This window comes from Mustela nivalis (assembly GCF_964662115.1).
Source record: "Mustela nivalis genome assembly, chromosome: 5".
Classification (NCBI taxonomy): domain Eukaryota; kingdom Metazoa; phylum Chordata; class Mammalia; order Carnivora; family Mustelidae; genus Mustela; species Mustela nivalis.
Window position 1 is genome coordinate 139017473 of NC_139024.1, and position 27602 is coordinate 139045074.

The following is a 27602-nucleotide window of genomic DNA, read 5'->3' on the forward strand; positions in this document are numbered from 1 at the left end:
AGAAAATAAATCAAGAGGTTGCTTTTACTTTTGTTTTCTTTTTGCTATACTCAGTCTCTTCGTCTGAAGAGCCATTAGGATGTTCGAGTTTATCACATGACGTTGACTTGGCCTTTTCTGCAAAATTGCAAATAATGAGTTGAAAGAGCATTCAGGTTTTGGTCATCATTCACAGTCATTACCACCTTCATTTGTTGGTGAAACTGTACTTTTGGGAAAAAAAATTATAAAAATGTGAATACACCTACAGAAATGTACTAGAGAGAGTGGAGTTAGATTTATTTGTCCCAGCGGATCTGTTCCAGAACCTGGGACTCGAATGGTGAGCTGCGATCCCTCCTAAGCACATGCCTGTGTTTCATTAATCAGGGGCCGGAGCGGCCCGGGGACGTGTGTGTGCAGGAGTTAGAAAGAACTGTGAAAACCCAAGTTCTGATGAGCTGCGTCCTCTCCGGGTTTTCAGAGCATGGAAGGAAGCTGGTCGACTGTGAGTTTGCTGCTCAAGATGGAAGTTTGCTCTTTCTCCTTTCTTATTTTCCTTCTGCTGCTGCTGCTGCTGCTGCTGCTGCTGCTTCTGCTTTCCCAGGTCTGTGGCACCAGCTGGGATCAGGAGAGCCGGGAGCTCCCCTGGGGCGGCGTTTGGGGGTGGGGGTGGTGACCAGAGACCCCGAGCGTCTGGGGAACATACATGCCCCACCCCTCCCTTCGTCTCTGGCACTGATCTTCCCTCTCTCCCCCGAGGGGTGCAGATCCCTGTGGTGTGGCTCTCTAGAGCCATTTCCCCAAGGCTTGATTCCACAAGGCTGGTGTGGCACCCAGTGTCACTTAGGAACACACAGGTGACCTTCCTTGGGCGTCCCGCTCAGCCCTGCTACTCGGAAAGGCCTGTGCACATGCAGAGGTGATGGTTATCTCTGCGTTCTTCTGGCACGTTCTTCCAGATAAGCCCTGCCTTCCCGAGCAGCATGCTGTGGGGGGCCGATCTGGGCTCCGCCCCCACACTCCTGTTGGCTTCAAACCTCTTGCAACCCAGACCCCAGGAACTAGATCTTTTTCAGTTTCAGGTGGTTCTTAACTGACATTGAGGTACTCTGTCGCCACACACTTTATGAAGCAACTCCATCTCTTTCCTTGTGTGGCGAGTCATCATATGAGGATACAGTAGTTATCTCTGTTTATAAGGGGACTGAGTCCTTTTATCTAGTTTTCTTTATCTTAGTGGTAGGACAGGAAGGACCCTCAGCACCCAGGCAAAAAGGCCTTCTCGATCTCTTAGCAGACCTGGTACAGTTGTTCAAGCTGCCACTTCCCTGTCTGCAGACTCTCGTGTTTTTGAGTTTTGGAAATCTTTCATCCCAAACCACTCTGACCGCAGCCGAGTTCCTGGGCAGAATAATATGCTTCATCAAGTGCAAAACATGTATCACGGAAACATCACCATGCCTCCAGCTTTTAACTTCCCAGAATTCTTTATCAGCTGCTCCCACGTTGAAAATTTGGATTGAGCGGTGCTTGTCTTCCAAAACAAACTTGGGAAACTGAGCCAGAGCACACCCGCTGGGAGAGCTCAATGTAGGAAAAAGGGCATTGAGCTTTGCAATTAGCAAAACTTTCCAGAAAGTGCTGGACTTCAGAGCTGTGAAGAAGTGATGATGTTTGAAAGAGAAGATTGAAACGGATCTCCTCTGGAAGAAATCTTACCTCTGAGATGGGTGTCTGTCTTTTGCCCCTCCATAATTGCCTTGGGAAAATAGGAAATTAATTTCCACTTTGCTCCTCATTTTACAAACTATGGAACTTTAAGCTAACAAAGAGAGTTGTGGAGAGCGTGTTGCGTTTCAGACACACCGGACACCGTGGCAGGAGCAGGCTTTCCTAAGTGGCTTCGCCATTCATTCTCCAAAGAGCAGGATTGGGTGCTCCTTTCGGCCGTGTCGCAGAAGGGCAAACATGAGGCAGGGAAATCCCGGGAACGTCATCTAGTTGTCTGGCATGGGCTTTCTTCCCTGCTGCAACAGGCATGACTTTTTCTGTTGCTAAGTACAGGAGACAGAGCCTGAGGATGCCACTGGACAGCAGTCTTCAGGAACAGAGGCTTATGTGTTCCTATTATGCTGGAAGAAAACGTTCACTGCGCAGAAATGTGACCTGCTCCATGACAGATGAGACCACAGAGGCTCTGAATTTAGCTCACTACTCTCAGATGCTTAGGCGGAGCCAGCCCTTGGCATGCACAAGTGAACTTGGGTATCTGAACAGGTGGCCAGCAGTGGAGGACAGAAGGAGCAGGGGTCGGACAGTGTCTTGGAAGGGGACAATCCCTTCTTTATCCTCAGAGCCAGCAAGGGGAAGGGCCCTGTGAACTTCACTCATGGTAATAATGAGTTTCTGAGGACGACCTGGAACTAGTTTGGGGACTTGCTCTTTCTCCAGAGTCGGGGTGGGTGCTCAGGTTCAGCTAGGCACATCTTGAAACAAGTCTAAATCACCAGGTACACACTTCCCTGATGTATCTCTGTGAAGGAAGAAAGGTATCAGGTCCCATGGGAGGAAGTAATTCGGAGGATAAAAATCTGTGGGTCACCCTACTTAGGACTAGGTGCATTTTTTTTTCTACTAAAAAGGAGGAAATGGGGCATCTGGATGGCCCTGTCAGTTGAGCAATCAACTCTTGATTTTGGCTCAAATTGTGATCTTTCGGTGTTAAGGGACGGAGCCCCATGTTGGGCTCTGTACTGGGCATAGAGCCTGCTTAGGAGTCTCTCTCTGTCCCTCCCCCTTCTCTAAGAAGGAAGCAGGGAGGGAGGGAAAGAAGGAAGAAATGATTATATAATGACTTTTCGGTTATCTACAACTTAAGTGTCTTTCCCTGGAGGGAAAGACAAATCAGAAGAAAATCTCTTTAGGTGACTCCGCAGAAACCTTAACACATTGGGTTGCACTTAGAAGATGGTAAATGTCCTGTGACCATGTGTGCAGCTCTTAAAAGGTGGTTGAGGGGTTTGTGGGGAGTTTCATGGTGTGTGTGCAGTCAGTGCGATGGGAACATGTGGTATTGCTGGACTCAGGACTGCGTACATTTGGTGGTGTTTGGTGACTCCCTGGTGGTTTTTGATGGTTGTACTTGGGTATCGAGGCAGTTCTCATCTGTCTTAGTACAATGGATACTGAAATAGTCATATTTCAAGTACAGTCTTAGAAAGCTTTTCATTTCTTTTTTTATTAAAAATTTTTTAAATTTATTTGACACAGAGAGATATCACAAGTAGGCAGAGAGGCAGGCAGAGAGAAGGGGAAGCAGGCTCCCTGCTCGGCAGTGGAACTCGATGTGGAACTTGATGTGGAACTCGATCCCAGGACCCTGAGATCATGACCTGAGCCAAAGGCAGACACATAACCCACTGAGCCACCCAGGTGCCCTTAGAAAGCTTTTCTTTAACAGAATTGCCACTTTTTTAACTAGGAAAAAAAAAACCGTCCTATAAATGTCATACTTCATTCTGTGAACATGCTTCTTAATATGCTTTTCATTCTCTTTGAGAGTCCACATCATTAAAAGGCCCAGGATTTTCCCCCTGAGCATCAGCATTGACAAATCTATGTATCACAGCAAGTTGTCTGACTTCCTAGTTTCCCCCAGTAGCATTATTAAGCTTTCACCAAGTGAGTTTATTGTGTGATTATATTTAAACGCTCTTCGCCTTCTCTTTACATCTCATCAGCTGAAAATGAAACCCGTGTGCCTGTATTTTAAGTGCAGTAGTGGTTTGTGTAAAGGCAGCCTCTCTGTGTGTCCTCTGAGAGCTCTTCCTTCCTCTCTGGCCGAGGCCGATAAGGGATGCTCCTTCATCTGTCATGGGGCTGCGTTCTGCTCCCAAGAGTTGGACAGCGTGAGTGTTAAAGGCTGTAATATACACCCAAGCCCCTGGCTCACATAAATGTTCGGCAAATTGTGGTTCCCTTCCTTTCCCTTCTCTCCTGGGACACTTAACCCCCCAGTTCCTTCCACGTGTTCATAAGCACGTGTGTTTACAAAACTGAGAAAAGAGACTATGACCTTCAACCACGAGGGTGCCCTAAGCTGCCATCTAAGAACCTGGCAATCTGAAAGGGGTATTTTGTAGACAGGCTGTGTGCCATAGGCCTGAATTTTCTTTTCTGAAAATCCTCATTATTAGTCAAACCCTTCTTTTGGTGGGGGGGGATTGCTTGTTTTGAGGCGCTGGTCTGTTTCACGTGTGGATTTGCATTTATACTATTTGATGAGAGCCTGTGGTTCTTTTCTGAATTCTGACTTTTACATTTTAGAAATCTGCAAATAGCAGAAGGCTACCACTAGGAGAAAAAGAACAGGTCAGAGTGATTGGTCACAGAATTTCATTTTTCAGATGAAGTAAAAAACATAAGAAAAGACCAAAGCTGAAAGTTGACCCATTTCAGTTGATAGTCTCTCGCGAAGCCCATTTTATGTTTGACATTCTCTAAAACATTTTCCATTCTACTTTGTTTTTTCTTTCCTAGTACCCCTCACGGTGAGCATAGCTTACTTTTCTGAAATGATATTTGAAAAATGGCCTTGCTGCCTGTGCCCATATTTTATTCAGCATTTTCCTCCTGAGGACCAGGTCAAGTTCAGTTACACCAAAGAGGGCAGACCAGAAGTCTGCAGGTGCGGGGATGTGAAGGCCTTTTCATTCCATCACCGTTTCTCACATTTACAAACTGCTTCATCATGAAGGAGTTCATCATCATTTAGCCCCCGGGATGCTAAAGCTCATAAGTTGGGTTTGCTCCTCTCTTGGCTGAGCAGACGCAAAAGATGTTTCTTTCAAATGCAAGCATTATGGTATTTTTTTTCCTTTTAAGATTTTATTTATTTATTTGACAGAGAGAGACACAGCAGAGAGAGGAACACAGCAGGGGGAGGGGAACAGGGAGAAGCAGGCTTCCCGCTGAGCAGGGAGCCTGATGCGGGGCTCGATCTTAGGACCCTGGGATCATGACCCGAGCCCAAGGCAGCTGCTTAACAACTGAGCCACCCAGGTGCCCCGGCACCATGGCATTTCTGATCTGTCTTGTTGAAATATTCCGAAAGCTCAGTTACACCAAGTAAGAGTGGTGAATTCACGGCACCAATATCTGGAGCATCCATGCTTGCCCACACTTGAACGGCGTGGCAGTTGTGAGAGCTAGAAATTAGGTCACAGAAGGTAAGGTATGTGTTTGCTGGGGTAGGATGAGGACCGAGGGCCCGCCCCTGCTCCAGACCCCGCCGCACGCCCTCCTCCTCTCCTACCCTGCCCTCTGCCCATGTCCCTGCAACTTCAAACAGATCCTGAGCCCGTGTCCCCCTTCGTCCTATACTATCAAAGTAGCAAACAGGGGAGGAGGAGAGCGAGCCTGCCTGCCAGCGTTAGATCACAAACTTAAGCCCGCAGCTCTACACCTCGTGCTTTATACCTTGCATTTTTCCACCTTTGTTTAAATATTCAACCTGTCCGACCTGTTTGGGCTGGACAAGCTGGTGCTAGCAAACATCAAAACGTGCCCACTCACTGTCAACGTTTTTCTGATTTGTTAAGGAAGGTGATTAGCAGCAAATTCTGTCTCCCACCGCCACCCCCTCCCCCCCACTAAAAAGTAAGCAGGCAGCCCAGAAAGCTTAGCAGAGGTCCTCATCACAGCGAAGCCCTGCTCCCTGCCCTGGGCATGACTGTGTGCTAGAGGGCCTTGCTGCTCAGCCGCCTGCGGGGCTTAGGGCTGGTAGAGAGCTTGTTGGTCTTCAGTCGGGAGAGATTTTGTGTTGCTTTACACCAGATTCGGTTGCATAAGAGGGATCAGTATGTAGTGTCAACCCTTAGTCCTTACTCTCCGCGCTTATGTAACCCCGCTCGCTGGAGAGGACTGTTGCAGATTTACAGGTGGGAAGACGGAGTTCCACGATGCTACAGGTTCAGCTGAGATTGGAACAAAATCCTGGCCCTCTCTTCCCGGGTTCCTGTGGGTAGAGCAGTGTCCCACTTTCCCCTGCAGCCCATCGTTTGGGGATTCGGGTCCCCTCAGGCAAGCACATGCCCGTGTGTACCACATCCATCCCATTGGAGGTGCAAGGGGGTTGGGAACCAATGCCCTCACAGAGAAGGGGCCCTGTTGCCTAGCTGGGTTTTAGCAGGCGATCTTTTTTTTTTTTTTTTTTAATTCATTTGTGTTCATCTTTTTTTCCCCTCTTACATCAGACACATGACCTTGGTCCCCCTTTCCTTCCTGGCTGTGTCTCCCTTGCCCCTGAAGAATACAGTGTGGCGTCCCCATAGTGGTGGTGACTTTCCTTTTGCCCGTGCCCCTTCTCTGCACCCAGCACCCACACCTTCCATTTCCCTCTATGGCATGTGGCGGGCCATCACGACCAACTCAGCCTGAGAGTTTCCTGTTCCTCTTTTGGAAGAGGCTGAGGAGTAGCCAGCAGTGAGTTGGCACTGCCTTACTGGGGAGATAGTCATCTCTTCCTCCTCTGCAGAAAGAAAAAGGATGTGAGTAACTAGGTGCTACTGTCTTTAAGAAAGCAAGCTAAAGCCAACTGCCTTCGGGGCTGAAGTTAGGAAAGGGTCTGGGAGACCACCTTTCCAGTCTGCCGTGACGGTCAGGACTGGGGATTGGCTTGACTGTAGATACTCAGCCGTCCGCTGGGGTTTGAGGTGGTACTGATTGCTTCCCTCAGAGCTAATGGCTCTGGGCTGCACTTCCGGAATGTCAACTTCCGGTGGGCTCCATCACCAAAGGCTGCAGCTCTGGGAGTCCCTCCTGGGTTTGGGGCCTTGGGCTGTCTAGGAGGGCGGTTAGCCCAAACAAGGGGAAGAGTCCATTTTACAAAACGTGGTCGCCTGAGAAGATCTAAGGGACCATCAGGTGGGAAAGTGGTAATGTTCTACTTACTGTTTCCTGGTTTAGCACAGGGACAGTCCAGGCAGGCCAATTTTAGCTCTGCGTGAATGAGAGTTCTCTGTGGGTCAGAGAGCTCAACACATTGAACCTCTGATGTCTTTTGTTTGTTATTTAGGAATCTGTGATTTTATAGGGAAATACGTACTGTGTGTCTTTGTGGGTATTGTACACAGGTATCCAGGGAGCCAAATAACGTACAGAGAGTGTTCTGGCAGATTACTTTAGCAAAACAAGGGCAGGCAAAGGAAGGAGAAAAAGTGCAAGAGGGTTTAAGGTGTACCAATCCAAAGAACCTGTTTAGGAACAGGGTCTAGAATAAAGCTTTTGCAAAGGTTGATATTTATTGACATGGGCCAACAGCCAGGCCTCCCCTACACTGTATTTGAACACCAAGAGAGGAGGAAGGAGCTTTAGAATGAGCCGTGAAGGGCCCTCTGTTTTCTAAGTAAACCATCAATAACTGGAGAATGTTGTACTCCAGGATCAGTTCAGAAGGTAGGGGAAAGGACTTTAATAGCCAGAAGGTTGCCTTTCTCCTCTTACAGGACAGCAGGGAGAGTGGGGCCTGCAAGGGACACCTGCTGCTCAGGCGTCATAACCCAGCTCTGTCTATCAGGGAGGAAGTGTGTGTGCTGGGGTTTTGCATGAGAGCAGGATAGAGAAGGAAGTGCCTTCACCACTGCAGGGGACCCCAGAGACAGAGGGCAGAATGGGGGGTCAGCCAGGATTGTGCCCTGGAGTTAGCTGTGGGCCAAGGAGCGGTGGAGAGGGAGAAGCATGGAAGGCAGCTGTCTTCAGCAACAGGGACCAGGACTCCTGGTACCCCACACTTCCAGCTGATGCTTTGTCTTGGCATCCTGGTCTGATCTGTGCCTCCACCGGCACCACCAGCATGCCAGGCTGTGGTCCACAGGAGGGGAGACATTCTGTACCCTTGGGGTGTGTCTCCCTGTCTTGCAGGGAAGGAGGAGCTTATGGAGAAAAGCTGATGGGGGATATGGTCTTTAAAGTCAGAAGACTTGGAGTGTCGCCGGCCTGTGGGGGCAGGGCTGGGGGGTGGTGTATAATATCCGGGTGCTTGAGCAGAAGCGTTCTGAGAGCTCTGGGAGCAATCTGCAACAGCCATCCTGAGGACGGTAGGGAGACGCCTCTCTGAGGCACACACCTCACCACAGGCTGACTTCTAGAGCTTTCCGAGAGCGCTGTCTTCAGTCAGCGAGGCTGCTTACATCCACCGATGTCGTCGTCCGACCTTCCTCCACACCCAGGCACAGCTGGCGTGACCTGCCTTCTGGATCAGCATGATTGAGCGTGAACAACACCCGAATTACTAGAAGGTGGCTCTGAGCGCAGAGGTGGAACCACACTGGGAGTCAGATGCTTGAAGCCTTGGCAGCCTCTCCCCGGCCCCTTGTCCGCCTCTGTCTTCACTGCTCTCCCCGCCCCTCGGGTGCTGGCATAGGCCTGGACTGACGTGCAGGTATCACTCCTGGCTCTCCGCCTCCAAACCCCTTCCCTGTACGTCTGTTACACAGACGGACAGGAATCTTTCTGGAGGCTGACTTCTTTTTGGCCCGAGATGCAGGTTGTGGAGCGGTGGTGCTTGTTAATCTGATTCATTCCCTCTTTTGGCTATCACAAGACTTTGTTGGAAAAGCAAAGCGAGCACCGGTAGGAATGGGGCTAGATCTATCATCAGGCTGCAGAAACCTGTCGGAGCCTGTCGACTTCAGTTTGGTGCACACCCCGCCCCCCCAAGCAGAACCGAGTGCTATTTGTGTATGGTTTGTGTCCTGTGTGCTGAAAGAGTGACCTTCCTTATAATGCCGTTCGCTCAGAGGATCAAACAATTCAGCTCCTAGGTTAATAAAACCTATGAAGAAATGAAGCAAGCAGGAAAAGTTAGCAAATACCAGAAGGGTCTAGATCTTGCCTGAACTTTGACCTGCTCAGGTAAACGGGGTAAAGTAGCTATGGAAGAACACGGCCGGTGTTAGCTAAGGAAGAACAGAACACAAGGATGCCTTCTAGTGGGTGATCCTTTAAACTCATTGAAAGTTTTCCAAAGGATCTGACCCCCCAAAGTAATTTTGAGAATATTATATTTCATCACCATTTTGGTGACATACTTACGCCCGCTAAACGCATACAGCGCCTGCTGGTATATTACAGTGTGAGCCTTGGGAGTGGCCGCGTGTTCGTATCCCCCAAAATGGCGACACTCCAGTCCGGTGGGTAACCGAGCCTGTGACCAGGATGAAGAGTTGAAGAAGTGAACTGTGGTGCAGAGGGTCTCTTAGCTGAGCAGGCAGGAGTGTCACCTGGAGAGCTTGTGGAAATCCAACGTGCTGGGCCCTGGCCTCGAGTCTCTGAGTCTGCAGGCCTGAGAACTGGCATTTGTGACAAGCTCCCGGCTGGAGGACCGCAGCTTGAGACTGGCAGTTTGGTCCCCGTTTCACTTTGGAAACTGAAGGTGAGGTAGTCTAGGGAGCTTGTGTCTCCCCGGTGCTGAGTGGTAGAACTGGGATATGTCTGCACCGTCTCGGTTCTCAAGACCACCCCCAAGACTTCTCCGCCATCACATGGTCTCTGTTCTACGCCGTTGTCTTACCCAGATTTGCTTTGTCGGCTACCCGAATTCCCACTCGCTTCTCTTGAGCCAGTGCTCAAGTGGTAAGAGTTTGCCTTTCTTTCCAAGCCTGCAGCCTTACCTGCCAAAGAGAGGTAAGCAGAAGGTTCCTGTATGTGGAGAGCCGGAGGTGAGGGAGTTCAGGGAGGAAGAAAAGGATATGCTTCAGAGGTTGGTGGGTCTCTGCTGAGTAACTAGACTGGCATTCAGCTCTTGTACAAGATGTGTTTGTGTAGCCAGGGTGTGTTCGGTGTCCTTAAGAACAGCCCCCCGTAGCTAAACTGGGTGTTTTTTACATTTTAGAAAATAAAGGATTACATTGACAAGAGGAAAATTTGAGTTGAAAAATCAGCATCCATGCCAAAATCCAACGTAGACCCCTATCAGTACTAAAAAGTACTTGGATTTAGAATTTTTTTTCCACTTTATTTGTTTTGCTCATTACTATGGAGACCTGCCTTCTTCCCCAACCCCCCCTGCCAGACAGACACCACCAGGGCTGGGCACCAGGCCCCCAGCCCGGGTGTTACGAATGGGAGAAAACTTCACTTGAATCCTCAAAGAGTTCTGATAACATTCCTTCCTTAGGCCACGGTGTGGCAGGATTTCTATGACTGAAGTGACATGCCTCTGAAGGAAAGTTCTAGAATTTTGTGCCAAAAGCAGTTTACTGTGAACATAGGTGGAGTTTTGAATATATGAACACAGATTTGTACCGATAATGGGAGAAATTCGCCTGGGTCCTCAGTATTCATTTTTTGGTGTTTTTCATTCAGGTCCCTTTACCACAGCAGTGTTTATAGTCTCCTGTCGAGTTTCCCCACATTAAACCCTAGGAAGGGCATTAATCATGAGGTTTCTTGGAGGCTGAGGACATGGCTGTAGAGAGATGGCAGGTGGACAGGTTTTCTGCACGTCCTTCATCCGTCCGTCAGTCCGGCCATTCAGCCGTCTGGCAGTCGACCACCCACCAGGTGACACCGAGGGCCAGTGCTATGATGAAACTTATTTTTGGTTGAGGCTGAGGAAATAGTCAAACGAGTGAAATACACTGTATTTCCAGTTTCTGGTATGTTCTTTGAGGAAGGTGAAACAGGGTCATGGACGTGAGAGCCTCTGTGTGAGATGGTGGGATGCTTGTCATGGAGTCTGAATCAGGATAGGGGTGTCAACAGATGAGGCCTGAGAAATGGGCCAAGGCTCGCTCAGTTCTGGGAAGGGAGCCGTTGGAGGCATTTAACGAGCAGGGGAGTGGTGTGATGTGAGTGGTGCTTTAGAAGCTCTGCCTGGCTGCGGTGTCCAGAAGCAGGGCAAGAGGGAGATCAAGGAGGTCATTTGAAATGTTAAGAGCGGCCCATTGAAAACGCAGCCGTTGCATGTCGGTGTTTCTGCAGCGTACCATCGTGAGTTCTCATGATACCTCAGTCCTTGTGCATAAGTCCCTGCACATTTGTTCAGCTCTGGATCTTCAAGACCAAGTCCTCGGAGTGAAATTGCTGGAATAAAGGGCATACATATTTAAAATCCTGCTCCCTGTTGCTCAGCCGCGTTACAGAAAGGTCCGTTCCATTTTTGCTCCCATCAACAGTGCGTGAGAGCAGCACCAATGCCGCTCATGTCTCAGCCCTGCCAGTCTGGCAAATGAAAAGGTGGAAAGGGTTCAAGTGTAGAGTGGACGAGACCGGGCTCGATGGCTGTTGGAGCGAAGAAGTCACGGGGATCTTAGTTGGAGCTGAGGGTGTGACATCACCGTTGAGCACACACACGGGAACCCCAGCTCTGTTTACACCACCTGCAGAGGTGGTCACCCCAGTCCTGTGCCCTGTACCCTCAGACCACAGCCAGATGGCCAGTCGTTGTGATCCAGCATGGCTGAAGAGAGAGCCATGCACTGGGGCACATCCCAAGGTTAGGAATCACCGGTATGATTTGGCAGAGCCTGAGGGGGCTGGCTGGAGGAGTTGGAGTTGCCTAACTCCGCGAAGAGAAACTTTGGAGAAATGCCATAGTCCTCTTGAATTAATGGAAGAGCTGCCCTCTAGGAGATAACATAGACTTGATTCGACATTGCCCCCGAGGACAGATATGCATTTAAAGGAAGGATGGGATTTTTGGCTCAACACGGAAAAGATGGTTTTAATAATTAGCATCGTTGAAAATGGAAAAGTGTTCGAGCATCATAAAATGCCAATCTGTCTGGTACGCTGGGGGCTTTCTGTGCTGGGGGGAAGCTGGCTAGCATCTCAGCTCCCTGCCAGATCTGAGGCTCACTGAAGTGGACGGGTGCTTAGGGTATGTAGAAACGAGAAGCATTCGTCCTTGAAATAAAACCTGAGAGAAAAACCAATGCAAGCCTTCTAAAGAAGAGACAGAATTGCCCGCCCCTTCAGCCTTCCTGTCTGCATTGGCCACACTCTGGGGGGGAAGAGGCCATTACTCGCTCATTTTGGTGGCACGCCCCACTTCCTGTGAGCGTTCGGGAGGAAGTGGACAGTTAGTGTTGCCACTCCTGCTGTCGGAGCCCAGGGAAGAAGGGAAGGGGCCAGGTTACACGATGTCTCAACTACACATCATATCCAGCTTCAGAAACAGCTGAAGCCCCCAGACCCTGGCAGCCGGACTCTGGACTGAGTTGAGTTTATGAACCTGCAGCTGTTGGTCACCATGTTGCCGAAGGGACAGACTGGAAACTCCCCAATCGGAGATTGAACCCCAAAAGGGAGCAGCACGCTGGAGCTTTGAACCTGAAGTTCCAAAGGGCTCAGCCGGAGAACTAGAGTGCCTTGACGTGCTTGCCACCAAGCCCTCTGAGACTGCTTTGATCTGGTCTCCTTTTTCTGCCTTTAGCAACGAGGCAGCTCAAGGGCAGCCCAGATTTTCAAAAGAAGACAGAGGCAGAACTGGGGGTGGAGAGTGATCTCTTTCGTTCTCTTGACATTGGGCTAGAGCTTGGTACCAGGTGCGAGGTCTTGGACCACCGTCATTTGGAGAGGAAGTGTCCAGGGTCGGGCCGGATCCCTGAGGTTCCTGCCAGTGATCCAGAACACAGATCGAAGGCTTGCCTTGAGGCAGTCTGGGGGGAGAGCCCAAACGCAACAGCGGGCACACTTGGGTCCATCCTGACTGTGAGGGCCCGGGCGTGTCAGCCTCTCCTCTTGTGCGGCCTCGTCTGCAGAGTGGGCATGAGGATCCGTAAATCCCCACCAGGTCCTCACTGTGTGCTTTCTGCTGTCCTTCCTCGTCCTCTGTTCTGTGGAAACCGCTTCCAACACACCCCAGAACTAGGTAATAAAGGTGTAGCTTGGGGGCACCTGGGTGGCTCAGTGGGTTAAGCCGCTGCCTTCAGCTCAGGTCATGATCTCAGGGTCCTGGGATCGAGCCCCGCATCGGGCTCTCTGCTCAGCAGGGAGCCTGCTTCCTCCTCTCTCTCTCTCTGCCTGCCTCTCTGCCTACTTGTAATCTCTCTCTGTCAAATAAATAAATAAAATCTTTAAAAAAAAAAAAAAAAAGGTGTAGCTTGAGTGAGTGAGTCCCTTCTGGTTGTCAGAGGTGGTTTGTGGTCTCGTGTTCATGGGCACAGGTCACCTGTTGGCCGCAGAGAAGGCATTCGTCTCTCACTTGATGTTTTAGTGATTAGTTGAGAGGGTTGGTGCTAACTTACATCCCATGGTATTTTTCTTACTTCCTGAGTTCTTAGGTGCTTTAAAACATTTTATTTTTACATTTCTAAAACTGAACTATGCGATACAATAAATAATCAACCTTGCTAGCCTTTTCCTTTTTCCTTCTAAACACTGATAGTAAGTCATGTTCTCTAAATCCCAATCAGCTTGGAATAGAGAGGGTACTTAGAATGAGGCTCTTGGTTCCCAAGACCTTTCCTGGGGCTTTAGATGGCCAAGAAGTTATAATAAAGCATTCTTCCCTGATAATCTCAGCAAAAAATTAGGTGGGCATGGGCTTGGTGCTTCTCTTCCATTTTCTCCTTTAGGTTTTCCTGCTCCACCACACTGACCTGCCCTCCACTCCCCACCCCGAGCCCCCCAACCTGGAGAACAGAGGTTTGGCCTGAGGCCGGTCCCCTCCCGGGCAAGGCCACATCCCACCTACTGGTGGCTTTGCTGGGCTGGTGCTTTGTGAGCCAGGGCAGATAGTCAGGGCTGGTGTGGGGGCCCTCTGCCTCCTAAAATATGTCTATACAATGGAATAGGAGATGCCCAGGGTCTGAGCCCCGCACACCCGTGGGTAGCACAGGGCAGGATTGTCAGGGAGGAAAGGACTTACCGCAACTGTCTCTTTGCACCATTGGCCCACGCACCTGAATTGTCCTGCTTGCCAATTACAGGCTTCTTAGCCTTGTCAACCCTGGCCTTTCCCCTCTAAAGAAGGAGCTGAGCTGAGTTGCGCTTCTTTCTGGAAGTGTGACAGGACCGCCTGGAAGTGGGACTGAACGCCTTGCAGTCTCTCCTCTTTCCTATGTACTTCCCCAGTGAGATAATCCAATGAAAGAGTTCTTTCTAAGAAACTGAGACTTTGTTCCTACATCTGGCACAGTTTAACCCCCAAAGACTATGACGGTGATGACGATTGTCATTAGGAAAACCAAACTTTTTATGTCACAAAGGAAGGAAATTGAGACTGACCATCTTTTTTGTAATACCTCGCCCTCCTTATGGGCCTTGGGACCGTGTACTTAGGGTGTTTGCTTTAGAACGTTCCAGTAAGGCCACTTAAATCAGGCCACCCGTTAAGCTTTCTTTGCAGAGCAGACAGACAGACTGTATGTAATGTTTTCTCACACGTGTGTTCCCGGCCCTGCAGATGTCAGGGTCGCGGCGTGCAGCTTACTCATTGCCTTGCCCCCGCTCCGCGCACCATCTGTAAATCCGCGTAACACCGTGAACAACACGGAAAGCCTTTCAGGTTCACTCCAGACATGGGCTGCGTTAGCACTTGTCAGATTCGACCCCCAGCGTGCCTTCTCCGAAAGCAGAGGAGAGCGAGCACGTAGTGCCGGCGTGTGCGAGGTGGGTTCTGGGGGCGAGTGCAGAGTGATCGCTCGATGTGTGAGCGGGCCGTGTCTGGGGATCCCTTGTCCTGTAGAGTCGTGTGTCCTGAAGTAGTACTTCTCATCTGAATACGTACAAGAGGCAATCAGATGGTTTTTTCATCTCACTGGTGTCAGTGAAATTCAGAATGTCTTCCAACAGACAGCAAAGCGTTGAGCGACATTTTTGGATAACACCTGTGAGAGCTTTGTGGAGAGCTTCAGGGAGATCATAGAAGGCTTTATTCTTTTTTCTTAGAATGAGAGGTTAAGCAGTGACTTTTTTTTTTTTAAGATTTTTAAAAAATTTATTTGATAAAGATCACAAGTAGGCAGAGAGGCAGGCAGAGAGAGAGGGGGAAGCAGCTTCCCACTGAGCAGAGAGCCCGATGCGGGGCTCAATCCCAGGACCCCGGGACCATGACCTGAGCCGAAGGCAGAGGCTTAACCCACTGAGCCACCTAGGCGCCCCCGTAGAAGGCTTTAAAAAGAGAGTGGTCACTGTATAAATCGTACTGTCTGTCTTAAAGAAAATTCAGTCAACACCTAAACATATTATACAAAAAACATGAAAAATTTAGAAGAAACCAACCAACTCAGTTTTTTGCCAAATCACAGTGTGTGTGTATGTGTGTGTGTTCTTTCCAGACATATGAAGATTCACGAGAAGGACCCTAACAGTGCTACAGCTACGGCACCCCCATCCCCACTGAAGCGTCGGCGGCTGCCCTCCAAGAGGAAACTGAGTCTCGATGCCGAGTCAGAGAAAGAAGACCCAGCACCTGCTAAAAAGGTTCTTGCCACCGCTACCACGCCCCTCACCGACTTGCACCGATGTGCCTAACCACGGGACTCCTGGCAGAAATACCTCTAGTCTTTATTCTCACAGTCTGGGGACTTGGCAGACATCCTGCGCTTTTAATCTATGTCTTCTGACACTGTTTTTGCAAGGTGTCTGCAGGAAAGCATTCCCCGTGTGCACTTCCTCTGTGGGCCCCGCACGCTGAGCCCCGCGACGGGAGGAGCTTGTTTCGTTGCTCTGTGCTGTTTGGTTTCTCCAGCTGGAGGGGAAGCTTATGCCGTTAGGGACTCCTGTTGTTCTCTGTCCCTGCCAGACACCGGGTGCTCCCTAAGCGTGGTTGAAATGAATGAGTGGGTTGAAGGTTGGGGGTGGAAGTGTTGGGGGAGGATTTGCTGCATGGATGAAGGACTGGTCTGTGGCCTCCCTGTAGATGTGGACTGAGTATTGGGCTTCTCTTCTGAAGCAGACCCGTATGGGAGACTTCCTTCATGACTTCACTTTTTTCCTTTCCCCCCAAGATGGTGGAAGATGGGCAGCCGGGGGACTTGGAGAAAGCTGAAGAAGTGTTTCACTGCCCCATATGCTTTAAGGAGTTCGTTTGCAAGTATGGACTGGAGACCCACATGGAAACCCACTCAGATAACCCACTAAGGTAGGAGAGGGGCTGGAACGCATCTGTCGTCTGGAAAGCTTTTTTTCATTCCGGTGCCCTCAGACATAGGGCCAATCCTCACTCCCTCGTCCTCCAGACTGAGCTGAAGGGATTTGACTTGGGTTTGGTGACAGGCCAGGCCCTCGGAGCAGTTGTGAGGGCCCGGTGCATGGGGCTCCCCTGTGACAGGGGACTTTGGGGCAGCAAGCATGTTTTCTGTGACACAAGAGGTGTTGCAGCCCAGGTGACTGTTAGTTGTGCAGGAGCGTGTGGTAAGGACGGGAGGGCATACCAGCTGCTCGTTAGTGTTTTGCCTGGATCAGACTGGTAGCACAGAAACCTTACAAAAGCCTTGAGGGGTAAGAAGGCTTCTGCTTCCTGCAAGGCCCTCAACCGAACATGAAGCCCGACACAGGCAGACAGCGAGAGGTGCAGGTTCTGTTGGTCTGGGTTGCTGGCTCCAAGTTTGGGGCTCCTTCCCCTGCCCAGGCAGAGACGGTGGCTGGCAAGGACTCTCCAGCGGTGCTCAGGGCCAGGCTGCGGACGGGGTCCCCTCAGCTTTCCTTCCCCATCTCGCAGAACTTTCTCATCGAGCAGCAAGTCCCGTGTTCTTAGTGACAGACAGGCTTGGAACGGTTTTGGCAGAATTGCCACTTTTAAAAAGGCTACTGCTGTGATTTTTAAGCACCAAGAAGAACCAAAGGCCACAGGGGAGCGACCGGATCGGAAGGTGATGTCCTGCAAGGCGTGGCTGAGGCTTCTCTCAGAACAGGGCAAGCGCGTGCACGCTCGCGGGGCTGGGTTTCAGGAGACAGCTTGGGAGCCAGAGTCTGGACGCCTGTCAGACTCACCGATGTCTGGACCCGCTCTTCCTCTCAGGACACGTGTTAGGTTGTGACTTGGGAGTGAAGAATCAGGGGAAAAGCCTCACCGTGTGGTAATGAAATCCGCCTCAGATAGCATTATACTTCCTCACGTTCGCTGGATATTTTTCCGTTAGGAGAAGAAAGAATGAAGAGTTTAAACTGCTGAGCCATTGAGGTGCTACAGAATGTCTTTTCATCACTCCCCCATCTCGGGACAGTGCCTGCTGGCCGCATAGCAGAGGCTGGTGGTCAGAACTCCCGGATCCCACCCTGCTCTCGAGGGACCTCTGCCAGCTGGCCGTGACCCTCGCGCCACGTAATCCCCGTGTTCCTTTTCAGGCCTTAGATTCCTGCTGTCCTTCTGTCCATCAGGAAAAGGCACTTGGCCCTTCCTTTTGCAGGCCCTGTCCTGAGAGATGCAGGAATATTCACGGTCTCGTGAATGTCCACAGCATCCCCAGGATGTGGGGTTGTGGTGGGCAGCGAATGTTGATGGCTTTCTCAGCTGAGAGCCTGAGCAGAGGTGAGGCCTCACGGGGTGAGTTGTGGGCACAACCCACAATCGCACGTGGGACCCCAGCCACCACCCTGTGCCCCTGCCAGTCAGCCATGGGACCGGGCACTACAGAGTGGGAACGCACTGCGCGTCTCGGAGCTCCTCTAGGTGTTCTATTTCACTTGGGATCACATACCATCTTATGAACAATCCATTTGCCCCTTCTAGAGAGTCCCATCCTACAGAGAGAATAATCAGACTCTCGCGAGAGAGATGGGGCCGCCGGCGTGTGTACAGCACGGCATATAGCAGTGAGAGCAGAAGCTCGAGCCTGGAGGAGGGGCTGGCTTCCCCTGGAGCAGGGCCTCCCAGACCAGCACCTGCCCCAGGGACGGGCTGGCCTTGCTGCTCTGAGGTGGGGATGGGAAGTGCATTGGATGCTGCTCGTCCTGCTCTGCACGCCTTAGTGGGTAATTCATGTGCCGTGTCCCCAAGGCTGTGGCGAGGCAGATGCACCGTGAAGTCCTGCCTATTCTCCTTGCCTGCTCGGGAATGATGGCTTCTGTCTGGTGAGGGGTTGCCCAGAACAGCGTTGTAGCGGGCTGGGGACTCGGCCCCGACCAGCCGTCTTCCACCCTGCTGGAGCCCCTGGATGCTGTGCCCGCAGCCCATCCGTTGTGGGGGGCGAGCCAGCCGTCCCCTGTCTAGTGGCTGCTGCGATGTGGGGTGGGGCTTGCATCTGGAAACCAAAGGGACTTGATTATAGAACATAGTTAATTCCCCTCTTGTCCTCTCTGCTCCGCTGTTCCACATAATAGCCTGCTATCAGAGGAGGCCGTGGGGGCAGGCAGGAGCCGGCGGGGCCCAGCCAGCCAGTGAACTGTGACAGGAGCCGGTGGGAGAGACTGCTTGTTAACCCAGAGCTAAAATAGACACCGACTCCATTTGCAAACCCCAGCGGCAGCAGAACCACAGTGGGATGCTACCGGCTTAAACAGAAAGTTTGTAACTCAAAACAGCTGTTGGCTTCTCGCTCTCCTGCTCTGACCACCCCCCGCTCCGTCCCCAAAGCTGGCAAAGTGCCTATTGTCCCTTAATAGAAAGTGTTGGAAGTCCAAATGGGTGTAAATGCCGAGTCTGTTCCCCATTCCTTTTGCAAGTTCACAAAGCTGAATGTAGAGCGAAAGGCAGGCAGGAAGCTGCTCGTGTGGCTGTAGCTCGTGCTGGGTGTTGCTTGGGCCCTGACATGACCAGCACTAAATCCGCAGCCCCCTAGACAAGGGGGAGTGGCAGAGAGCTGGCGTTTGGAATCAGACGGTGATGGGCAGAGTGTTTTAAATGTTCTACTGGTCACCTTTTAGAAAAGAAAAAGAAATAGGCAGAACTGATCATGCTCATAGCAACAATACCAAAAATAGAGTGTCAGCGTACAATCAGTGTAAAAACTGTTGGTGATGCGTTTCGCATTCCTGGCTACACACAGTCCGGGTGTGGGGTACAGTCACGGCCCCTCTGAGTCTGAGCCAGCCACGGTTCAGGTGTGCAGAGCCCACTGCATAGACGCAGGCCAGGACAAGTCGCCTACAGCGGGGGTAGGAGGTGCCTGGAGAGGCCCCTGGTCTTGCGTGTGAATGACTAGTCTAAGGCTAGCGGGGTTGGGGGGTGGGGTGGGTGCTGGGCCAGGAGGGGGTGACAGCTGGCGGGTTTCTTGGCTCTGGGGCTGCTGCTGAGGGCAGAATTCAGCAGAAGTTATTGTCTGATGTTACGTGGCTTCTTGATGAAAGAAATGCAGATAATAAATAATTTTTAAATTATTTCCATTAAAATGGATCCAAATGATTGAGTGCTGACTGTATGTCAGGCACTTCACCAGACTTGAAGGGAAAAAACAGTGATGTTGGAGCCAGGGCCCCTCGAGGGCTAGTCAGAAAACAAGGAAGTGGGCAGTTACAAAACACAGCAAAAGGGACATGTTCGGGGCCAGGAAGGACACCAGGAACGTTTGCAGAGGGAGCCTGAGCAGTCAGTGTAAAGCTTCCCTTGACGTTTTCCATGGGACGAGCTGGGGTGGTACCTCACGGTTTCCTCCAGGTGGAGGCTGTCCTCCGTCTGATCAAGTTCTTGATCTCGGTTATCTGGAATCTAGGTCAGGAATCAGTCTTCGGGGAACACGAGTAAGCTCTCAAGGGTACAGCCTCCCTGCTGTAGGTGGGCCTGTCCTGCACAGTGAGGGTACGTGTTGTCACAGGCGTGCGGGCCAGGCCAAAGGCCACCCCCTCGTCCTGGTGGTGGAGCAAGGTACCAGAACCTTCTTTCTTCTGCGTTCTCAAGTGTTCCAAGGAATGCTTGGCTCCCTTTGCTGTAGCCCCTCCCCTGCACGCCCCATCACCTACAGGGAGCCTCTCAGACTCATTGACATGGTATTGGTGCCACACTTAAATGTCATCCTAGAAATAAGGAAAGAATATAGAAAATAGTCATTAACATCTTGTATTGAAGAGTCCCAGCGGTCGGTGGCTTGGCCAGGTGGAGGCAGGTTTGAAACAGTGTTGAGAGCTAAAAAAGGGCCCGGGGTGGGGGGAGGTGACGCACGTGTGTGTCTGTGTCTGGTGTCATCATTGTTGCCCCCTTGCCCCCACGGCCAACCTGGAAGTTGGAGACAACATTGTCATGATGTCCCCTTTCCTCCCTGCCCGAGGGCCTCTCCCGGGGCTCAGGCTATTGAGAGCCAAGGTGGCCCCCAGCTTCTGTGCTCACCCCAGCCTGTCCGCTGTGAAGTGCCTCGGACCTGCCCCGACTTCACGCCACACTGGTTAGTTGAACAGTCTGGCCAGGGTGTCAGGACGCGGTGTGCAGTCTGGTGGATTCCTGGGCGTGGGGAGGGCAAGCTGCCGCCCGCCACTGGCCAGGGCCCTGTCACAGGGCCCTCACTGTTGCTCCCAGCAACTGAGAGAGATTAGTGCAGCTGTTGGATGTCAGTTCTCGGGCTGGGAGGGGAGGGGAGGGGAGGGGAGGGGAGGGGAGGGGAGGGGAGGGTGGGCACCAGGGCAGGAATGTCTGAGCCGGGTGGGGCTCCCAGGAGAGGTTGTTTGCACTTACCCCTTTCTGCCTCTGGAGACTGAGCAGGAGAAAAATGAAGCATGAAATCCCTTTAAAAAAGGAATGTCAGTCTCTGGATTAAAACTCTGTAATGAGCAAGAAATTCAGTATCTCAAGGAAGTAGCCCAGTGAGCTCAGCTTTCCCAGGAAGGTATCTCCTGGGTTCTGATGACAGGGTCCCGGCCCGCTGGCTGCTCAGGGAGTAGGAGTGTGAGCCACTGTCCGGTGTCCAGCCATTAAGAGTGTGCTGTGGGTTGGAGAAGGAACTGGGCATCTGCCAGTCATTGTCCTCTGAACAGAGTCGTGGAGTCAGGGTTCTGCCGGCCAGCCCCATCCCAGCCGGCCACCTAGTGTGTCCCTGGACCCCAGGTGAGCCGAGCTGGTTCCCCGGCTGGAAAATGCATCTGTGGTCTGTGGTGAGGAGGAAGGGAGCAGTGCAGCCCTCGGATGGGTATCCTATTTCAGGGAAACTGAGGCGTCCCATTCAGGAGCTTCTCCCAGATACTTTGTATTTGACAAGAGAACATGAAAGCAGTCTGCCCTTGAGTCCTCGTCATCAACAGCCCCTTTCATCTAGCTTTGCTTCTGTAAAGGTTGGGAAGCTGAAGAACCGTTTAAATTTGGTTTGAGTCCTGCCCACCGCATTTTGTAATCCAGCTGTGAATGCTGGATAGTTAGAAGCTTGAAGGGGCTGGATAGCTTTTAAATAGTAGAACCACACATCCTTTTCTTAGATGTTTAGGGAAACTGGAGGTTCTAAAGGGATGTTTCCTAATGTTTGAAATTTGCCAAAGCAGGCTTTCAAAAATTAAATATATTTAGCATAGGAAAATATATATAATTTAAATAAAAACCGTTCTTGATGGAGGTCCCCTGCCCCTTAATTGCCATCCTGGTGGATATGACATGGCCATCAAGGTGAGGCACCTGACGGGAAGGTTCTGGTTCTCTCTTCAGTCTGCTCTTAAGCTTTTGCGTGGACGTCCGAGTTTTCTTCTTGTTCTGGAGCGCTGAGGTCACCAGATGAGTACAGTAGGACTGTGGCACACACTGGGAGGAGCTCATAATCCCCAAATCTATTTAGCCACAGGGTTTTCATTTTAAAGCCTTTTGGTGGCCTTGCTTTCCCACTTCAGTAAAGCCCGTTGCTCGTAACTTTGTCTTCAGGTTTCCCTGGGCTTGACTCTCTGTCTTGGATGTGTTTGCAGGCTTCCTTCCCATCGTAGGTCCTCTGGGAAGGCTGTCTGGGGAACCCGCTCCTGTCGCTGGGGACACATGTCTCATTGCAGAGCTGGCGTCCCGAAGGGTGACGGCAGTTCCTGGTAGGGTAACTGTTTGCTCTCCTTTGAGCCTTCAGAAGTGCTGGCTTTGTGCCAGGCTTCCTTGGACCCTCACCCCGTGCACCCCTATGGGAAGAGCACGTTCGTCCCAGTGCACGTTTCCGCCCCAGCGCAGGGTTCTGTAGTTCTCTTGGGAGAAATCAGTGAGAAGGCAGGATGTGAAGGATGCAGCGTCTTCGCACAAGGGCACCGGTTACAAGAGAACTGATGCCCGGTGCCCGGTCCCATTGTCACAGGCACGCTGTGGGACGCGTGCATCCACCCTCGATTTGCGACTTTAAAATTTTATCTTTTGTCTTTGGAAGACTAGTGGTGGATCTGGGTATGCGTAGGGACACCATTCATTGTCACTCGGGTCCTTGGAGAGTTGAAAGGACAGGGCCCTCAGCTAAGGAAGGAGAGGATCCTCTTGATAGGCTGGAGCTGGCTTCTTCCCGCCCTTGCCCTTGTCTGTGGGCCTGTGACAGCCAGCGGCGGAGGCTGAGCCGCAGCTGGCGGGGTCGGGTCTCTCTGTGGCTTCAAACCAGCGTAGATCCCCATGCCTGTGAGAACTGGGCTTCTCCTCCAGGCCAGCCCACGTCAAACCTGGGGCCCCTCTGCTGTGTGATTTTGTTTATTTCTGCAGAAGGGACAGCAAGGACCATGCGTAAAGTGTATATATTGGTGGTGGTGGTGTGTCCCTGTGTTGGTGTGTGTCCCTCCAGCCCCAGGGGCCGCAGTGGAAACTCGGCTCATCCCCCCTGCATGCTGCTGGGAGGCATTTCCCTCCCCTGACACCCCCACCCCAGGCCTCTCCTATCTGAGCTTCACACCTACCCATACCCTTTCCATGACACCGCAGGCAGTGCTAAGAGAGGCGGGGGTGGGGGGCAGATAAGCTGGAGGCAGCTGCTTCACCCCTTTGCTATTAGGACAGCCCTGACTTCATGCCCCAAGACCATCCCTCCTGCCTTCCCACACACCCCTAACCCAACTGCAGAGCCCTGGGCCCCGTAACAGGAGCCACCATGACGAAGCCAGCTCTGCGGGAGGCTGGGATGTCACTGGGGGCCTGGGGTGGGGGGCGAGGCATGGTAAGATCTCCAGGACTCTACACGAAGTTCTCTTTCTGCTAGAAGCATTTTGTAACATGTGCTAGAATTCAGGTGTTTTCTGGGTGAAACAGGCTCTGGTGGACTGTCTTGGGGTCCGGAAACACTGTTTCTATGAGCAGAATGATTTGGAGCTCATGCATACACAGGTGTGTGTGTGTGTAAGTTGAGGACAAGCCAAATGTCCCCGGTAGTATTCATCCCTGTGTTTGATTTGTAACCTCACCTTGTCTTTGCAGAGTTTTTCCCGCTGATGAATTGTTGTTTCCCTTCGAGTGATTAACATTATAGGCGATGTAAAAAAAAAAAATTTTTTTTTTTTTTTTTTTTTTTTTTTTAAAGAAGAGTTCTGTTGGCATCTGTAAACCCCATGGCTGGCATTCACTAGTTGAACGCTTTCCCCCAAAAGCACTGATCTTAACTGACGGTGAAGTTCTCCGTGTGGGAAAGCTGCCCTCCTCTTGCATTCCCTCAGTATCGGAAAGCAATCTCTTGCGTCTGTAAGATTTCCCTCTGGCACACTCTTAGGTTCACAGGCAAGATGCAATCGCCCTCCAGCGCTCGGCGGTCCCACGACTTCTAAAGGGAGGTCCTGCTCCTTCGGCATGTCCTGCAGTGGTGCCGCCCGTGGGTCCCTGGCGCGGCTGGCATCCGGGGCATGCTGGAGAGATCCCACAAGCCCAGAGGGGCGGGGAAAGCGGTGGGGCCCACCTGACCCATAGCCATGGTCTTCGTGAAGACTGACAAGCCCAAGTGAGGTTAGCAAACACCCCTAGGTCAGGGCCCTCAGGGAGCAGTGTCGCCCACAGATGAACAATGATCTCCATTGTCCTTGAAGAGCTCTTTAGAAACAGTTGCAAAGTGTTCTTCCCCGGGCCTTGGGAAGGCTGGTTGAACCGGAGTGTCTCTGGCTGACAAAGCCTGGCCAACATTTCTGGGTGATGGTTTTCCACACTGGTTTTATTTAAAGTCTGCCAACAGGTGCCGAGTGAGAGATGGGAAGCAGCGTTTTTCTGTGGCGTTTCATTTTCTTTCTTGTAACCATCCCTGCGCTGTGCTTCTGGTTTCAAAGCAGGTTTTTATCCCCCCCTCCCCGCCACCACTTTGGAGCAGCTTATGAGATGACATTCTGCAGCTTTTCAGAAGTGAAATAGGAACACACTGATTGAATCCCAGGAATGGAGAGGCGTTAAGTCGTGGCTCTGGGCCTCATTCAGATTTTATTAGGAGGCTCTGAGGGCATGTGCAGGCCAGGATGGCATGCGCTTCTCTTCTGAGCTGTGGCCCCAGGACCAGGGCTGGGGGCAGGGGTGTGGGGTGGTGCAGGGAAGCAGGTGGTGCGGGACAGACGGCGACCAGAAAGAATGCACATTTCTTCTGTGTGTCTCCAGATGAAACAGAAACAGTGGAGACTGTGGTAAAGTTCTTAAGAATGAAGAGAGAGAGCACGTCCTTTCGAAATTCATTTTCCCTGCGTTTTCACGTTGGCTCTCATGGCCAGGAAATGGGCTATTCCTGATGGTTTTTGTTCCGAGCCGTAGGATCTCGTGGTTAAGTTTGGAGTAGCCCCTCGTAGCTTTCCAAGCATTTTCTTCTCCGTCGCTGACTGTAACTCTAAGAATCCCCATGTTACAGATAGGGGAGCAGTCAGGGGCCCAGGGAAGGTTGGGGAAGAGCTCTCCCAGGCCTGGGAGATTTGAGGACAGATTTGAGGACCTGTAATTCTCACTATATAAGCCTGTTTGGGAAGTTGCCTCTGAAGCAGGCAATCAGAATACAGAAGAAATAAATTGTCCGAGATCGCCACAACCTCCGCTTCCCTCCCGCCGTCTCTGGTCCCTGAGCCCATCCCACACCGCTCCCCGGCTGCCTTCCAGGGGGCACACACAGCTTGTGGCTGGTGCGGTTAATGCAGCCGTGTGTTTACGGAGCACCTACTATGAGTGAAATTCTCCTGGGTGCCAGAAATGGGAGGGGTTTGGAGATGAACAAGAGGATGGAGGGGACAGACATGTCCGAGAGAAGTGAAGGAAACCGTGTCAGTAGGAACTCGCGGCTGCGACAGCTGCCATCAGTTCTCACTGCCGTATCTTGAGATGCTGTCCTCCCTCTCAGAACACCGACTTGTGACACCCCTCACCCCAAGTCGTCTTACTAGCCCACCAGCTGTGCACCAGTGGAATAGACTCGGGGATGGTGTTCCGAAAGGTCTCTAGGGTACAAGAGAAAAAGAAGAGGAACTTTCCTTATCGGGACACCTGGGTGGCTCAGTGGGTTAAGCCTCTGCCTTCGGCTCAGGTCATGATCTCAGGGTCTGGGGATTGAGCCCCGCGTCGGGCTCTCTGCTCAGCAGGGAGCCTGCTTCTCTCTCTGCCTGCCTTTCCCCCTCCCTGCTTGTGCTCTCTCTCTCTCAAATAAAATCTTAAACGAACAAACGCAGTGTAAAACTGCAAATAAAGATGTCCATGCAGTGACTCGGATGTGGATCTGCTCTCAGTGCCCTGAGAGTCCAGTGTAAGTCCTCGGGGAGTGAACCCGCCGTCACTTACTGTTACTCCCAGTCGTTCTGTCCCCAGGGACTGCAGCAACACAGAATTAGTGAATAGGAAACCGTTGTTCCTAGAGGAAACAGGGTTACTGTCTTGGGAACCCCTGCTACATTGTCATCACCTAATCAACACAGACTCTGGTTTTACATTTGTTTCTGTTTAAAGAAATCTTAGTTGGTGAATGGCATGGACCGGAGAACAGTGAAGTCCCGCCCCCTGGCACCGCAACTCGCTTGAACAGAGCTCGTGTGACACATGCACTTCTACCAGTCGCACATCGCAGCTCCTCGCGCTCACGCACGGGGTTCGGCGCTCTGCTTGGAGCGGTCTCAAACCATGGTCTCACCGGCAGAAAGCACAGAAAGGCTGGAACTATGGCCCTAAGTAGACTGTAGAAGGGACACTGGTTTGTAGTAGGAGCTGCGGTGAGGCGGCGGGCTGCGTGGCCTCCTTCAGCCGCGGCCGGGAATGCGCGCGTCGGGTGACCGCATTCCCTGCTTTGCTGTGCGTGTCCTTGGATGCGGGGCAGGCACCGTCTGGGGGTAGCAAGTCAGCAAATGGACGGGTACAGAATCTGCCCGTAATGAGGCTCAGCTGTGTGTGTTTTAGGGTTAGATAAAATAGTTCACATCCACGTGGCTTCTTTTTAATGCACGCCTCACCCAAGCCCGTTCCCTGACTTTATCAGCGAGCCCCTCCCCCACGAGGTGCAGTAACCCTGCTGTCTTCACCGGGACAGCGGAGCAAGGGGCCGGGGCCAGCCCCCTGGTGTGGCTGATCGATCACACACTCACCCTCATTGACTCTTACTAGTGCTGTCTGTGTCCGAGGTTGTCAGGATGAATGAGCTCAGGTATTGGTTATGACTCCGTGGCATTCAGGACAGGACAGCACCTGACACCAATAAAGATGAGTTTCAGACACTCTGCAGGGGGCATCTGGGTGGCTCAGTCGGTAAAGCGGCTGCCTTTGGCTCAGGTCATGATCCCGGGGTCCTGGGATCAAGTCCCGCATCTGGCTCCCTGCTCAGCGGGGAGTCTACTCTGTCTTCCTCTGCCTGCTGCTCTCCCTGCTTGTGCTCACTCTCTGTCAAATAAATAAAAATCTTTAAAAATAAATAAATAAACAAAATCCTCTTCAAATGTCCTACACAAAATGTCCGTAGTCAGTGCTCACTCTTAATTTGGAAAGAGCAAGTGCAGACCTCAGGGGCAAGGTGCCCACGAAAGGCAGCCCTCAGATGAGTCTGCCTTCGACTTCATCACCTCCTCTTGTTCTCACCTTCCACGGAAGGCACAGACCAGCTGCCATTTCCTGCAGCTTCCCAAACCTCACCTTCCTCTGGCCAAGCCAGGACAGAGGGGAAAAGGCAGGGAGAGAGAAAATTGGAACCATCTCCAGTTCACAACAGGCCATGCCAAATGTGGCCAGAGCCTTGACCACCCAGCACGCCGAGTGTGGCTCGCTCTGCCTGCACCTTAATGCAGCTGCCTTCCTCCCACCCCCGACCCTGGCCGCCTTTCTCCCAGAGGTCTGACTGTCCCATGGGTTTGCTGGGGAAACAGGCTCCTTCCTTCACCCATGCCTGAGTGAGACTCAGTGTTGAGGGCTTCTCTCTTTTGTAAACCGGACCCCCCCCCCATCCACATCTGCCACAAATAGTGCTTTGGGTGTTGTGGAAGCTCCGAAAAACAGACGGGGAATCAGCCCTCTCTCATTAGCTATTTGTAATTAGATGTTTCTCTTCCTCCCCTTTTTTATTTATTTATTTGGGGGGAGGGGGTGTTACTCTCTTTTACGTGTATTAGGGTCATGTTAAACATATGCGCAGATAGCACAGTGTGATGACCCTTCCTTCCCCCAGTTTCAGGAATTCCCAGCCCGTCACGATTCATCTCTTCCCCCATCCCCGACAACTTCAGAACAAGCCCTGGGCATCACATTTCCCTTAGTAGTATCTCATTACGTATCTGTAAAGGGAAGGGACTTAAAACACACACACACACAACCAAAATATTACAACTTTAAAAGTAACAGCAATTTCTGTCGCCCACTGTCTGGTCAGCGTCAAATGTCCCCAGTCCAGACG

The 27602-nt window shown here is 51.6% G+C and overlaps 1 protein-coding gene across 13 annotated transcripts in view; it reads left to right on the plus strand.

Annotated features, from left to right (window-relative positions):
* Positions 1 to 27602, plus strand: part of RREB1 (ras responsive element binding protein 1) — a 173869-nt gene that overhangs the window by 122224 nt on the left and 24043 nt on the right. For 12 of the 13 annotated variants that reach the window (XM_082729798.1, XM_082729803.1, XM_082729796.1 and 9 more), the window contains 2 exons: positions 15267 to 15411; positions 15939 to 16072. In XM_082729798.1, the coding sequence (XP_082585924.1) occupies positions 15267 to 15411; positions 15939 to 16072 (279 nt within the window). Of the gene's footprint in view, positions 1 to 14509; positions 14599 to 15266; positions 15412 to 15938; positions 16073 to 27602 lie in introns of those variants that run through there. The other variant, XM_082729795.1, reaches the window with a different exon arrangement.